We start from the raw sequence: 13,687 nt of genomic DNA on the forward strand, positions 1-13,687 counted from the left end.
CATGGGATGTCTGCTCAGAGTAGATTTTAGCTGATTTTGTTACAAAAATAAAGGGTAGCTGTGAAATGGAGGATATGTTCATTTGCTACATTATAGAAATCTTCTTATGATTTGTATGTATTTCGTAACATCACGTTACATACCTTAAATATACACAATAAAATTTTTTAAAAGGCTGTTAAAAGGTTCCAGCTAGCATCCAACTCATATTCGGATTTAAATGAACAAATAGTTGTCAGGTACAAATCAGGAGAAACATATAGGAATATTTAAAGGCATTAGGGATTTTAAATGTCATTAAAATAAAACAATCGTTTTCAAGCTTGAATCATTTATACATTTAAAAATACATCTAGCTGGGCTCGGTGGCTCAGCCTGTAATCCCGCGCCTTTGGGAGGCTGAGGCGAGTGGATTGCCTGAGCCTGAGGGTTCGAGACCCACTTGGGCAGCGAGACTTCATCTTTACAATAAATCAAAAAATCAGCCGGGCGTGGTAGCGCGTGCCTGTAATTCCGGCTACTTGGAAGGCTGAGGCGGAAGGATCACCGGAGCCCAGCAGGTTGAGGCTGCGGTGGCCGGGAGCGGCCGCTGCACTCCAGTCTGGGCGACAGAGTGAGACTCCAACTCAAAAAAAAAAAAAAAAAAAAAAAAAATACATCTAACACATCATAGCCAAGTTCTCAAAGTTTATGTTACACTTAAGAAGGCCTTAAAAACATTTTTATTTGTTTATTATACTTGCAACAAGCTTTTTACAATAACCTAACCAGCAATTTTTAAAAAATAATTTTCTATACACGTAGTTGGTTTTCTGTGATCTTATTTTTCTCAAACACTACTTCTTTTGCAATTGGCCAGTGTCTATATACTGCTTCTGCCAGCTACATTTCAAAACACAAAAAAGTAAAACTTGTTTCAACTTTTACGTGAGATAGAAATCAACATTCTAGTTATATCAGACAAAATAGCTAATCACCGAATAGAAGAAACTCATTTTAAAATTAGATCTGATCATAATAAAAAAATTCTCCTTTACAATGATGCAGTGTTATCATGTCACACCCATAAATTTGATAAAATTCGATTCTTATCATTACTTCCTTCTTGACAAGCTCAGAATGCAGCAATGAAATCTATAAAACAGAGGGGGATGTCAGAAGGAAATGAAGTGTGCTCCCGGGTACTGGCGTCTCATTAACCATTTGTAATTTAACTGGGAGCTGTTAATGAAATGCAAAGAACTATGCTCAAATCTTCAAAAGTAATATTGCTACTTTTAAAACAAACCATTAAGGAAATTTTAAGGTCACTTACAAAAGTCATATTAAAATCTTTTTTTTGTTTTTTTGTTTTTTTTTTTGAGTTGGGAGTCTCACTCTGTCGCCCAGACTGGAGTGCAGTGGCCGCTTAAAATCTTTAATCAAGTAAAACTGGTGAAGATATGTGTAACTTTGCTGCCAAAAGTTCTAAAATTTCCCTTATTTAAATGACATGAAATGTTATTTATAAACTACTTTTTTTGCTGTTTATTTTTTATTTTTTATTATAAACATGTGGGGTACAATTCAGGGTTAGGTATACAAACTTTGATTATGTAGGTACCCTTGTTGATGAGGTATTCCTCTCCCTCCCCTAGTGGTTTCCCTCAGCTGCCAATCCCACCCCACCCCACCCCCCATCCCCTGGCAGTTTCCCACTAGGGATTCCCAGTTTGCCAATCCCTTACTTATAGTATTATAATAATTGCTCAAGGTCCGCTTATGAATGAAGACATATGGTACTCTGTTCTTTGTTTCTGTGATAGATCACCGAGTATGATAGACTCTAAATCAATCCAAGTTGCTGCCAAGTTCATATGTTTGTCCTTTATGGCTGCATAATATTCCGTTATGTATATGTACCACATTTTTTTATCCAGTCCAGCTTCGATGGGTAACATGGTTGGTTCCATGTACAAACTACTTTTTTTAAAAGTAAAGATTGTGTTTCACTATCAAATTTTCAAATTGCCAGTACACCAGACAAAATGCTGTGAAAAGAATTTCCCTCTAGAATGTCAACATCAGCAGAACTTTATTAACTAAAATTTTCACTGTGGTTGGGGTTTTGAGGAAGGATGTGCAAATTAAAACCTAATGTTCTTTTCAAGTTCTAAGCTTCCCACTGTTATATAATAGTTGTAAACTACTTTTATAAATGAAAATGATAGGTGAACATAAAACAAAACCATATTGAATTTTTTATTGTCTTATTCTTTTCTATTATCACAGACCAGTTGAATTTTCAGAAGCCGAATACCCACGAGTTGAATATCAAAGAAGACAGCAATTTTGGGACCCTATACGACTAGCTCTTTTCACATTGGCAATTGCAGCAATCATAGGAATTGCAATTGGTATTGTTACTCATTTTGTTGTTGAGGGTAAGTATCCAGGTCACATTTCTATTGCCTAAGTACTCCATGACTTAGTATCTTGAAATTCTCTGTTGTATGAAAAAATGACATTTGCATGATATTAACATTTTAATCACTAATCTTTTATCGGTTAAATTATAGTTTATGCCTGTGTTGAGCTCTGTGTTCCATATTTCCACCAAGTGAAGTTTGCAATTTGCATTACATTCATAGATATACCTAAAAGAAACATATATTTTTTTTTTAAAAAGAAAGAAGAATGAAAAGATCATCTTCAGAATAAAGACAAATCTCATCATATTCTAAGCTTAATGTATTTTTGTCAGAGTCAGTATAGTAGCCTCAAGAAAATTTCATTATATCATAAAGGTTGCCTTAAAAATGCCTTTAAGGGACTAAAAAGGAAGCATTATTTTTGAAGAAAAAAGTCAATTGTTTCATGGCAGAGGGATGACAGGAAAGCTCAGAATTAATTTTTAATTGCATGTAAAAATGTGTGATCAATGCCAAGATTCGTTTAACTCTGTCTTTGATTTGTGTATCTGTAATCACATGTGATTGAGATTTTCCCTAAAATCTTAGGAACTCATATCAGTCATCATAACAACACTTGAAACACCACCAAAGAAGAAATGAAATGTTGTCCAACATGCCCACCTTGCCATCTTTATTGGAGAATTGATATCAATTTCTTAGACTCATAAAATAAAGCCATAAACCGAGTTACCCTTTGCAATTTTATCTTTCTTGTTATTTTTTTTTTTTTTAGTTAGAAGATAATAAAGTAGTTTGTGTCTAAAATGTCCTTTACTCCCAATACTGCAGGTGTTCAAAAAAAGAAAAAGTGAAGGAATACTAAAAGCATTTTAAAAACTATCAGTGATTCTCATAGGCTGAAAATGCCCCAAAAAAGTCCATGTCCTAATCCTCAGAGTCTGTGAATGTTACCTTATACACCAAAAAGGACTTTCCAGATGTCATTAAGATACGAATTTTGAGATGGGAAGATTATTCTGAATTTTTGGATGGGCTTTAAATATAACTACAAGGGTCCTTATAACAGGGAAGAAAGAAGGACAAAGGAGGAATAAGGCAATGTGACAACAAAAGCAGGAGGACAATGGGACAAAGCGCTATAGGCCCATACATCAAGAAATGAGGATGGTCTCTAGAAAAAGGCAAGAAACAGATTCTCCCCTGCAACTTCCAGAAGGAACTCACTCTGACAGTATCTTTTTTTATACCTGTAGAGCTCATATCAGACTTCTGATCTCCAGAACTATAAGAGAATACATTTGTGTTCTTTTAAGTCACTAAATATGTGACAATTTGTTATAGCAGCTATAGGCAACTAATACAACAGAATTTAACACACAAGCATTTAAGTAACCTATCACTAGGACTTTCTATGCAGATAATTGAATAGTTGCCTAAGTATAGGTGAATGTTTAGTAAAAGGAGAAGGTAGATTATGACAACAGTTAAATGAAAGATAAATAGGAGGAGAGAAAAGAGGGTATCTAAGATTATACACAAAGTTTTAAAAAGTAACATACACATTTTTATAGCATAAGAAAGGCAATGGAGGAAATCACATTGTAGTAACCAAGAAGAAAAAGAAAAAAAATTATTTAAAAATATTACTTCGAAAAATTGTAGATGAATACATCTGAATGTCAGGAGAATAAAAATAATCAATCAATATAAAACAATCACAATGGGAATAAGGATCTTAACAGTCTTAGTACTAAAAGTCGTATCACCAGACTGAGAAATATTTGATGGCATTACTATCCTATAGATCTCAGTAATTATGATCAACTTTCACTGTATTACAATTCTGACCAATTATCTATTGCCCACTAAAAATGGGACATTTTTAGGAAAAGATTTAAAAAAATTCAGTGACCTTTGAATATGGTTGGTTTAGCCAAAGATCATCAGGAATACATCTATAGGTGGGTTTATTACCGCTTTCAAGGAAGAAGAGCATGTTCGGGAACCACAGGCTGCTTAGTAAAAGATCGTAAGATTTTGGCTTGTGTTAGATGATTTGGAGGAGGGTTGATAGAACTAGGTCTTCCCTCTGGAGCGGATGCTGTCAGAAACCTGGAACAGTGCTGTGATTTATCTTACTAAATCTTATCTAGAAGGCAAGAACAATGAAGTAAGGCTAAAGCTGCACCTAATTGCTAGAGACACAGCAGTCACTCCTAGTGGTCAAGATAAGGAGCTGTGTCTGTTTTGAACATTGTTTTGGACGATGTTCTTGTCTTAATCTGAATTCAAATGTATTGGCCTTGCTTTTCTTGATCTATTATAATCACAAAATAACTTTGTCTGATATCGACGTTCAACAGAATACCAAGATCCAGTTGATAATCCCAGGCCAGCTCCTGGATGTAAGGGGCTACTTTTTCTCAGATTGTATAGTTACAACTCCATAAATTAGTTTATGCTACTTGTGCATCACTTTTAAAATAATTTTTATCATTGACTATTAAGTGCTTTACAGAATTCATGTCTATAACTTTTTATTACTTATCATGATGAGAAGACTGATAGAATAATGTGTTCTTATTTATCCTCGGAATTTCCACTTCGATCCTCATTTTTACTTCATCAAAGAGAAATAAAATTGTTAAAAATGAAATCCTATTTGAACACTAAATAATATAGCAGCATTATATACCATGTATTTTTTCTTGAGTCTTGCTTCCACTCAATATTGTTACAGGAGCCATCCACTGTGTTGAAGGTAGCTTTAGTCCATTTATTTTCATTATTGACTAATAGTCCATTGTTCTAAACATGGGATAATTTACTTATCTGTTGGAATGTTCATGGACATTTGGGTTGTTCCAGGTTTTAGACATTAAAGTAATATGGCTATGAATGTTCTTACACATATATGTTGATATGCCTGTGCAAGAGTTTGTCTAGGAAATATGCAGATATAGAATCACTAGGTCATTGGGCATGTGCTTTTCTTTTATCCCAGTGGATAATACCAAACTGTTTTCTACCAGCATTGTTTGGCAATTCCCATTTGTTAATATCCTCATCAACATTTGGTATTGCCATAGATTTTTTATTTGCTAATTTGGTGTAGGTTTTTAATTTGCTCATTTGGCGTTATTTTAATTTGTATGAGGGGGAACCCTCCAAGAAAGAAAACAAAAAAATGGCACAGGTGAAAAAAAAGGCAACAAAATTGAAAAGTTCAAAAACTGTTTTGAGCAGTGGAAAAAGCTTCTCGATAGAGATATTGCATCAAACAGAAAATACTTTGACAGTGACTGAAGTTTAGGTATATAAGAATAAATACACAATTTTTTAATAAATAAATTCTGGGTTTTTTGCCCCCCCATCATATTTGCCTGATTAATAGTGATGTTGAGGACTTATTCATGTCTCAACTGGTCATTTGGAATTTCTATTATTGCAAAGTGCCTGTTTAAGACTTTTTCTCACTTTTTAATTAATTCATCTGTTTTTTCTTATTGATTTTAGATAGTTCTCTCTGGATATACATATCTATTTTCAGTTGTATGTGTTACAAATATCCCCTGCCAGTGAGAAAGTTCATGAGATATACATATTTAGTAGTCATACCTTTGTAACTGTGTGATAATCTTTAAAGATTAATGCATAAAGTCACAACCACCACTGCCATTTACATGAAATATGACACTACTGGAAGACTTCAACCATTATGTTAGCAAGTTATCTTGTCTTTGTTGTTCTTGTGTTTTTCAGTAACTGGAATTATATAATTAATTTTATTTTTTAAGCATTTTTATGACCTGAATTAATTTTTTCAAGATTATTTAGAATTAATTATTACATTTCTTGTTATGGGGTAAAAAGAAATCTGCTTTATAGAGTTGTATGAAATATTTTGAAGAATTTAGTATGTAGAATTATATTTTGTCAAAATTCAGAAACACAATTTTCTAAAGCTATTTTAAAAATTTTACTTCTTGAAAACCTAAAAAGTAAATTCTACCTTGGTATAGCATCATCATTTGTCTTCCCATTCCATACGACTGGATCAACTTTCAGAAATGTAGAGAATTCTTTCTCCCATAAAATTTAGAGTCAAATGAGCCTTAGTTTAAATCCCAAGTTCACCATATACTAGTTGGGTGATCTTGGGAAGCTATTTTTCTACTTTGCCAAGCTTCAGTAAAGGAGTTTAATACTCTTTTTACTTTAAAAATTTGTTGTGAAGATTAAATTAGATCAATTTGTATTAACAAGGTGCACGGCATATAGTAATTTCTCAAAAATATTTGCCATCAATAAATTGGATTTCTACCATAGCTTCCTAATTTATCTTGCATAAAAACTTCTTTAATGTTAAATTTTCTCACCGGTGAAATGAGCTGAGCATATAATAATAAATGACAAATATGTTCTCAGCATATAATAAGAACTCAATATAAGATAGGTTTATCTATTACAAATTTTTGTTACAATAAATAAACATATAGTCATATATATTATATAAATATTTTCTGTAAACAATAAATATGAGGGCGGACCCCAAAATGGAATTTATTTATTAAAAATTCTGTTTTTATTCTTTCATGTTTAAACTTCAGTCACCTTCAAAGTATTATCCATTTGATGCAATATACCTACCAAGATTCTTTTTCCACTGCTTAAAGCAGTTTTTAAATTTGTCAATTTTCATGCCTTTTTGTGCTTCTGCAGTTTTTTGTTTCACCTCTTCCACATTGGCAAAGCATCTTCCTTTGATAACTTTTTTCACCTCAGAAATGAATAAAAGTTATTCAGGGTGAGATCAGCTGAATAGGGAGGGTGGGGCATGGGGACTATGACATTTTTGGTCAAAAACTGCTAAGCACTCAACTGTGGTGTGGGCAGGTGTGCTCATAAATCATCCTTCAAGAAATGGTTGAAAGACTCTGAGAAAAAATTCACCGAAGCCTCTCATAGCCTCTCACAACAATGCTAGCTAGTACACTGATGCTGATGGGTTCCTAGGACACTTACCTAGCAGGGGAAGCCTGAATTACAAGGGGCCTGCCCTCCAAAAAAATAACTCCATTTTTTTAGGAGGGGTACCCCCTCACATATTATTGAGTAAAACAGAAGGTCAACATTACTGTAATGTAATTGTTATGGTGACTAATATAATGATATATCATCTATAACATGTCTTTTAGGGCTTTTAAAAGCACTTAAGTATATGTTAAAATAACTTTTATTTCTACATGATTCCAAGAATGCTTTTTGCAACTGGGAATTAAAGAAAAATATATATTTTTAAATATATCTTTGTCAGAAATATGTATTTTATATTTATATTTTTTTCTTAATACATATATATAAAGAACTTGAATCTCTCATTGTCAATGGAGAAAAATGTTTTGATTGGAGAATTGATACTGATTTAAACTTTTAAAAAATTTCAATGGCTTTGGGAGTACAAATAGTTTTGGTCTGAGCTTTAGGTGTATCTACTATCCCCACCTATACACATTGTACCTAACAGGTGTTTTTTTGACCCTCCATCTATCTCTTCTCCTTCACCCTTCTGAGTCTCCAGTGTCTGTTATACCATTTGCGGTGTCTTTGCATATCCTTAGTTTAGCTCCTGCTTATAAGTGAGAAGATGCAATGTTTGGTTTTCAGTTCTTGAGTCTGTTCACTAAAGATCATGTTCTCCACTTCCATCCAAGTTGCTGAAAAAGACATTATTTCATTATTATTGATAGCTAAACAGTATTCCATGATGTATATATAACACATCTTTATTTTCCACGGGTCGGTTGATGAACATTTGGATTGATTCTACATCTTAGCAATTGTGAATTGTGCTGAAATGAACATGTGGGTGCAGGTGTCTTTTTTTAATACAATGACCTCTGTTCTTTGGGTTAGGTACCTAGCAGTGGGATTGCTGGATCAAACTGGTAGATCTACATTTAATTGAGAAATCTCCTTACTGCTTTGCATAGAGGTTATACTAATTTACACTCCCACCAACAGTGTATAAACGTTCCCTTTTCCACACATCTGCTCCAGCATCTATTGCTTTTTGGTTTTTTAATAATGGCCATCCTGACTATCTAAGATGGTATCTCATTGTGGTTTTAATCCACATTTCCCTGATGATAAGCAATGTTGAGCCTTTTTTCATATGTTTGTTAGTCATTTGTAGAGCTTCTCTTAAAAGTATCTGTTCATGTTGTTTGCCCACTTTTTAATGGGATTATTTGCTTTTTTTCTTGCTGATATGTTTGAGTTATTTGTAAATTCTGATATTAGTTCTCTGTTAGATGTTTAGTGTGTTACCTATTTGCTCTGTTGATTATTTTCTTTTGCTGTACAGAAGCTTTTTAGTTTAATTAAGTCCCACTTGTTTATTTTTGTCTTAGTTGCATTTGCTTTTGAGATATTAGCCATAAATTCTTTGCCTAGGTCAAAGTCCAGAAGAGTTTTTTCTAGGTTTTTTTCGAGGATTTTTATGGTTTCAGGTCTGACATTTAAGTCTTTAATCCATCTTGAGTTAATTTTTGTATATGGGGAGAGGATCAAGTTTCATTTTTCTGCATGTAGTTATTCAATTTCCCAGCACCATTTGTGGAATGGGGAGTCCTTTTCCCAGGGTATGTTTTTGTTTGCTTTGTCAAAGATCAGTTGGTTGCAGGTATTTGGGTTTATTTCTGGATACCCTATTTTGTTCCATTGGTACCAGTGTCATGCTGTTTTGGTTACTACGGTCTTGTAGTATAGTTTTAAGTCAGGTAATGTGATGCCTCCAAATTCGTTCTTTTTACTTAGAATTGCTTTGTCTATTCTGGCTTTTTTTGGTTCCATATGAATTTTAGAATTTTTTTTCTTCTAATTCTGTGAAAAATGACCCTGGTAGTTTGATAGGGATTGCATTGAATCTGTGGGTTACTTTGGGTAATGTGGTCCTTTTAACAATGTTGATTCTTCCAATCCATGAGCATTGGAGTTTTCTCTGTTTGTATCCTCTACAATTTATTTCATCAGGGTTTTGTAGTTCTCTTTGTAAAGATCTTTTACCTCCTTGGCTAAATATATTTCTAGATATTTTAGCCTCTTTGTTCCTCTTGTAAATGGAATTGAATTCTTGATTTAATTCTCAGCTTTGTCACTATTGGTGTATAGCAGTGCTACTGATTCGTATGTGTTGATTTTGTGTCCTTAAACTTTGCCAAATTCACTTATCATGTCCAGGAGTGTTTTGGAGGAGTCTTTAGAATTTTCTAGATAAAAGATGATATCAACATACAGAGATTGTTTGATTTCTTCTTACCAATTTGGATGACTTTTATTTCTTTTTCTTGCCTGATTGCTCTAGATAAAGTCCAAGTACTATGTTGAACAGGAGTGGTGAAAGCAGGGATCCTTGCCTTGTTCTAGTTCTGAGGGGAAATACATTAAACTTTTATCCATTCAGGATGGCATTGGTTGCGGGTTTCTTGTATATGGCTTTTATTAATTTGAGGAATGTTCCTGCTATATCTATTTTGTTGAGGGTTTTTTTTTATCATTAAGGGATGCTGGATTTTATCAAATGCTTTTTTTGTGTCTTCTGAATGATATGATTTTTGTTTTTAATTCTGGTTATGTATGTAGTGGATCATGTCTAATAACTTGTGTATGCTGAACCACCCTGGCATTCTTGGTACACTTGGTCATGGTGTATTTTCTTTAATATGCTGAATTTGTTTTGCAAATATTTTGTTGAAGATTTTTGTGCCTATGGTCATAAGGAATATTGGCCTAGAGTTTTCTTTTCTGTTATTGTTTTGTCTTTTCCTGGTTTTGGTATCAGAGTGATATTGGCCTCGTAGAATGAGTTAGAGAGGATTTCCTTCTCTTCAATTACATGAAATAGCTTCAGTGAAATTGGTACCAGTTCTTTTTGAAGGTCTGGTAGAATTCAGCTGTTAGTCCATCAGGTCCTGGATTTGTTATTGTTATTGTTGTTGTTGTTGTTGTTACGGGAGACTTCTAATTACAGTTTCAATCTTGCTACTCATTATTAGTCTGTTTAGGGTTTCTATTTCTTTTTGATTCAAGGTTAGGGGGTTGTACATTTCTAATAGTTTATCAATCTCCTCTATATTGTCTATATTGTCTAGTTTGTTTGCATAGAGGTGTTCATAATAGTCTCAGATGATTGTTTGCATTTTTGTCATATCGGTTATAAGATCTGTTTTCATTTCTGATTGATCTATTTTGAATCTTCTCTCTTCATTTCTTAATGTAGCTAGTAGTTTATCGATTTTGTTTATCTTTTCAAAGAACCAACTTTTTGTCTCATTGGTCCTTTGTATTGTTTTTCTGATTTCAGATTAATTTAGTTCTGCTCCGACCTTTGTTTTCTTTTCTTCTGGTAGCTTTGCATTTGTTTTTTCATGTTTTTCTAGTTCCTTGAAGTGTGATGTTGAGTTGTTGATATGAAATCTTTCAGTTGTATTAACATAGGTCTTAAGCACTATAAATTTTCCTCTAAGCATAGCTTTGGCTATGTCCCTGAGGTTTTGATAACTTGTTTCATTGCTGTCATTCATTTTGAGGAGTTTTTAAATTTCAATTTTGTTTTCGCTTTTGACTGAAGGGTCGTTCAGGAGCAGATTGTTTAATTTACATGTTTTTATTTGGTTTCCTGAGTTCTTACTGGAGTTAATTTCTAATTTTATTCCACTGTGGTCTGCAAAGGTGCTTGATAGGACTGTCATTTTTTTGAATTTGTTCAGACTTGATATGTGGACTATAATATGGTCTATCTTGGAGAATGTTCCATGTGCTGATGAGAAAAAAATGTATTTTCTCTAATTTTGGGATGAAACGTTCTGTAGATGTCTGTTAATTCCATTTGATCTAGGGTCCATCTTAATTCCAATATTTCTTTGTTGACTTTCTGCCTTGATTATCTACCTACTGCTGTCAGTGGAGTATTGAAGTCTCCCACTATTATTGTATTGCTGTCTATCTTTTTATAGGTCTTTTACAGAACGCTTTATCATTATATAATAGCCATATTTGTATTTTTTTATTGTTGTTAATTTAAAGTCTGTTTTATCTGTTATGAGAATGGTTACTCCTGCTTGTTTTGGTTTCCATCTGCATGGGACATTTTTCCCCACTCCTTTACCTTGAGTTTATAGGCACCTTTGAGAGTTAAGTGTGTCTCTTGAAGGCAGCAGAAATTTGTTTGTTTGTTTTTTAAAAATCCATTCTACCAGTCTATATCTTTTTGGTGAAGAACTGAGGCCATTTACATTCAGAATCATTAATGATATGTAAGGTTCTATTCCATTCATCATACTAGATGTTGTCTGGTTGCTTTATTCACTGTCTCTATTATGTTGGTGTTCCATAAGGCCTGTGGGCTTTTTGGTTTCCAGTGCTTTTCTACTGGTTTATTTTGACCATTTGTTTCAGTATTTAGAACTCCTTTGAGTATCTTTTGTAGAGCTCATCTGGTGATGACAAATTCCCTTAGTATTTGCTTGTTTGGGAAATGTTAAACCCAGAATTCAAATCTGAGAGAGAGACCACAAAGAGCCAGCTCTGATGCAAACACACGAGGGTCTTTATTCAGGCTCGAGTCTGGGCTCATGTATGAAGCCGGCAGTGGCTTCAGGAACGAGAGCCCCAATCCAGTATAGCAAGCAGTTTTTATGCTCAATTACAGAGACAGGGGAAAGAGCTTTAAACTTGATTTTACATGATTGGGTAATTTCTCCTAATGGGTACGGGAACACTTGGTATTGGTAGGTGACTTTCGTGGGCTTTAACCTGACTGCCCGTGATTGACAGAAACCCACTTAACAGGCAGAGTGGAATGTCAGATAAGTTAGTTCATACAGTCACTACGTATACATTAACTTGAGCAAGCAGGCAGGAGGTTACTAGCACCATCAAGTCTGCTGATCCAAACTGAGGAATGCTTAGGAGGGCTTGTTTGCTTAACATTTACATAACATAACATGGTCATTATGGGACAACAAAAGCTAAACTTAACAATGTTTTAAATATGAATGCTGCAAACACATAAGGTGAATGTGGGGTAGAAATTCATATAGTACTAGTTCTAGGAATTTATAAAATATTGCAAACGTCTTATAGCAAGGCAGTTTTTCTAAAAGTCTTTTGATTCCCTCAGGTTTACACAGCCATTGTGTGTAAATTAACTTTGGCATGGGAGCCGGAGATTTAAATCAACATAGAGCCCACTTAGAGAGCAGCTAGCTCCTCAGAGTCTACTGCAAAGGAATGTCTGAAAGGGGCTTATCGCTTTAGCATTTACATCCCGTTGTAAAAGCAGAAGTCAGCATGGCAATTGGGACTAACAATGCTTAACCCAAGAGTTCTAAATACAAACACTACTTAAGACATTATATAACTACACAATCAGTCGCTACCCAGCACCCGGCCTATGCCTAATTCTATGGGGTCTGAGGTAGGATTTAAAGTACTAAGATTTCATAAAGTACAATGAACATGAGGTAGGAATACACAAAATATATAGTAAACATGAGGTAGGGATATATGAAATATAGTGAACTAGACACTACTTTTACAGCAAGTATGGCTTTTTAAGTTTCTTGGTTTCTTGGGTCTCTCAATAGCTCCTAAGTCTATTATTGTCCTCTCACAGTATCTAGCTAGAAGAGTGAGGTCTTGCAGTAGGAGGGAGGTAGATTGAAGAGTGAGGGCCAAGTATGCCCTTTCAGATGCCATCCGTCTCAAACCTGCCTCTCTCTTTAGCAAATGGATATAAACAAGAGGCCTCATTAAACAAGCTTCACATAACAGCTCCTGCTTCCTCTGACTCATTCTAATTTCCAAGTACAAATACAGTACTGTTTTCCAGTTTAGCCTTCCTTATGTTACAAATAAATAGCAGCCCATGCCCCATTGTATCATTCCTTGTAGACTTTTAATGACCTCTGAGAACATGAATAGAATAGAATGTAAATAACTTGCCTTACAATCTTGCTGTGAAAAGTGAGTCAATTTGACAGGTGAGCCTGCTCGGTGGCTCAGTCCGTAATCCTGCACCTTGGGAGGCTGAGGTGAGTGGATTGCCTGAGCCCGCGGGTTCGAGACCCACCTGGGCAACTTGGTGAGACCCATCTCTACAATAAATCAAAAATCAACCGGGTGTGGTAGTGCTCACCTGTAGATCCAGCTACTTGGAAGGCTGAGGCGGAAGGATCACCGGAGCCCAGCAGGTCGAGGCTGCAGTGGCC

General features: G+C 34.6%; 1 protein-coding gene across 1 annotated transcript in view; it reads left to right on the forward strand.

The window, feature by feature from the left end:
- TMPRSS11F (transmembrane protease, serine 11F) overlaps nt 1-13,687 on the forward strand; it is a 99,205-nt gene that overhangs the window by 49,859 nt on the left and 35,659 nt on the right. Inside the window, exon 2 of the mRNA XM_008054493.1 lies at nt 2,272-2,423. Within this exon, the coding sequence (XP_008052684.1) occupies nt 2,272-2,423 (152 nt within the window). The remainder of the gene's footprint in view (nt 1-2,271; nt 2,424-13,687) is intronic.

This window comes from Carlito syrichta, unplaced genomic scaffold, assembly GCF_000164805.1.
Source record: "Carlito syrichta isolate Samal-C Ts95f unplaced genomic scaffold, Tarsius_syrichta-2.0.1 Scaffold294881, whole genome shotgun sequence".
In the NCBI taxonomy this organism is placed as follows: domain Eukaryota; kingdom Metazoa; phylum Chordata; class Mammalia; order Primates; family Tarsiidae; genus Carlito; species Carlito syrichta.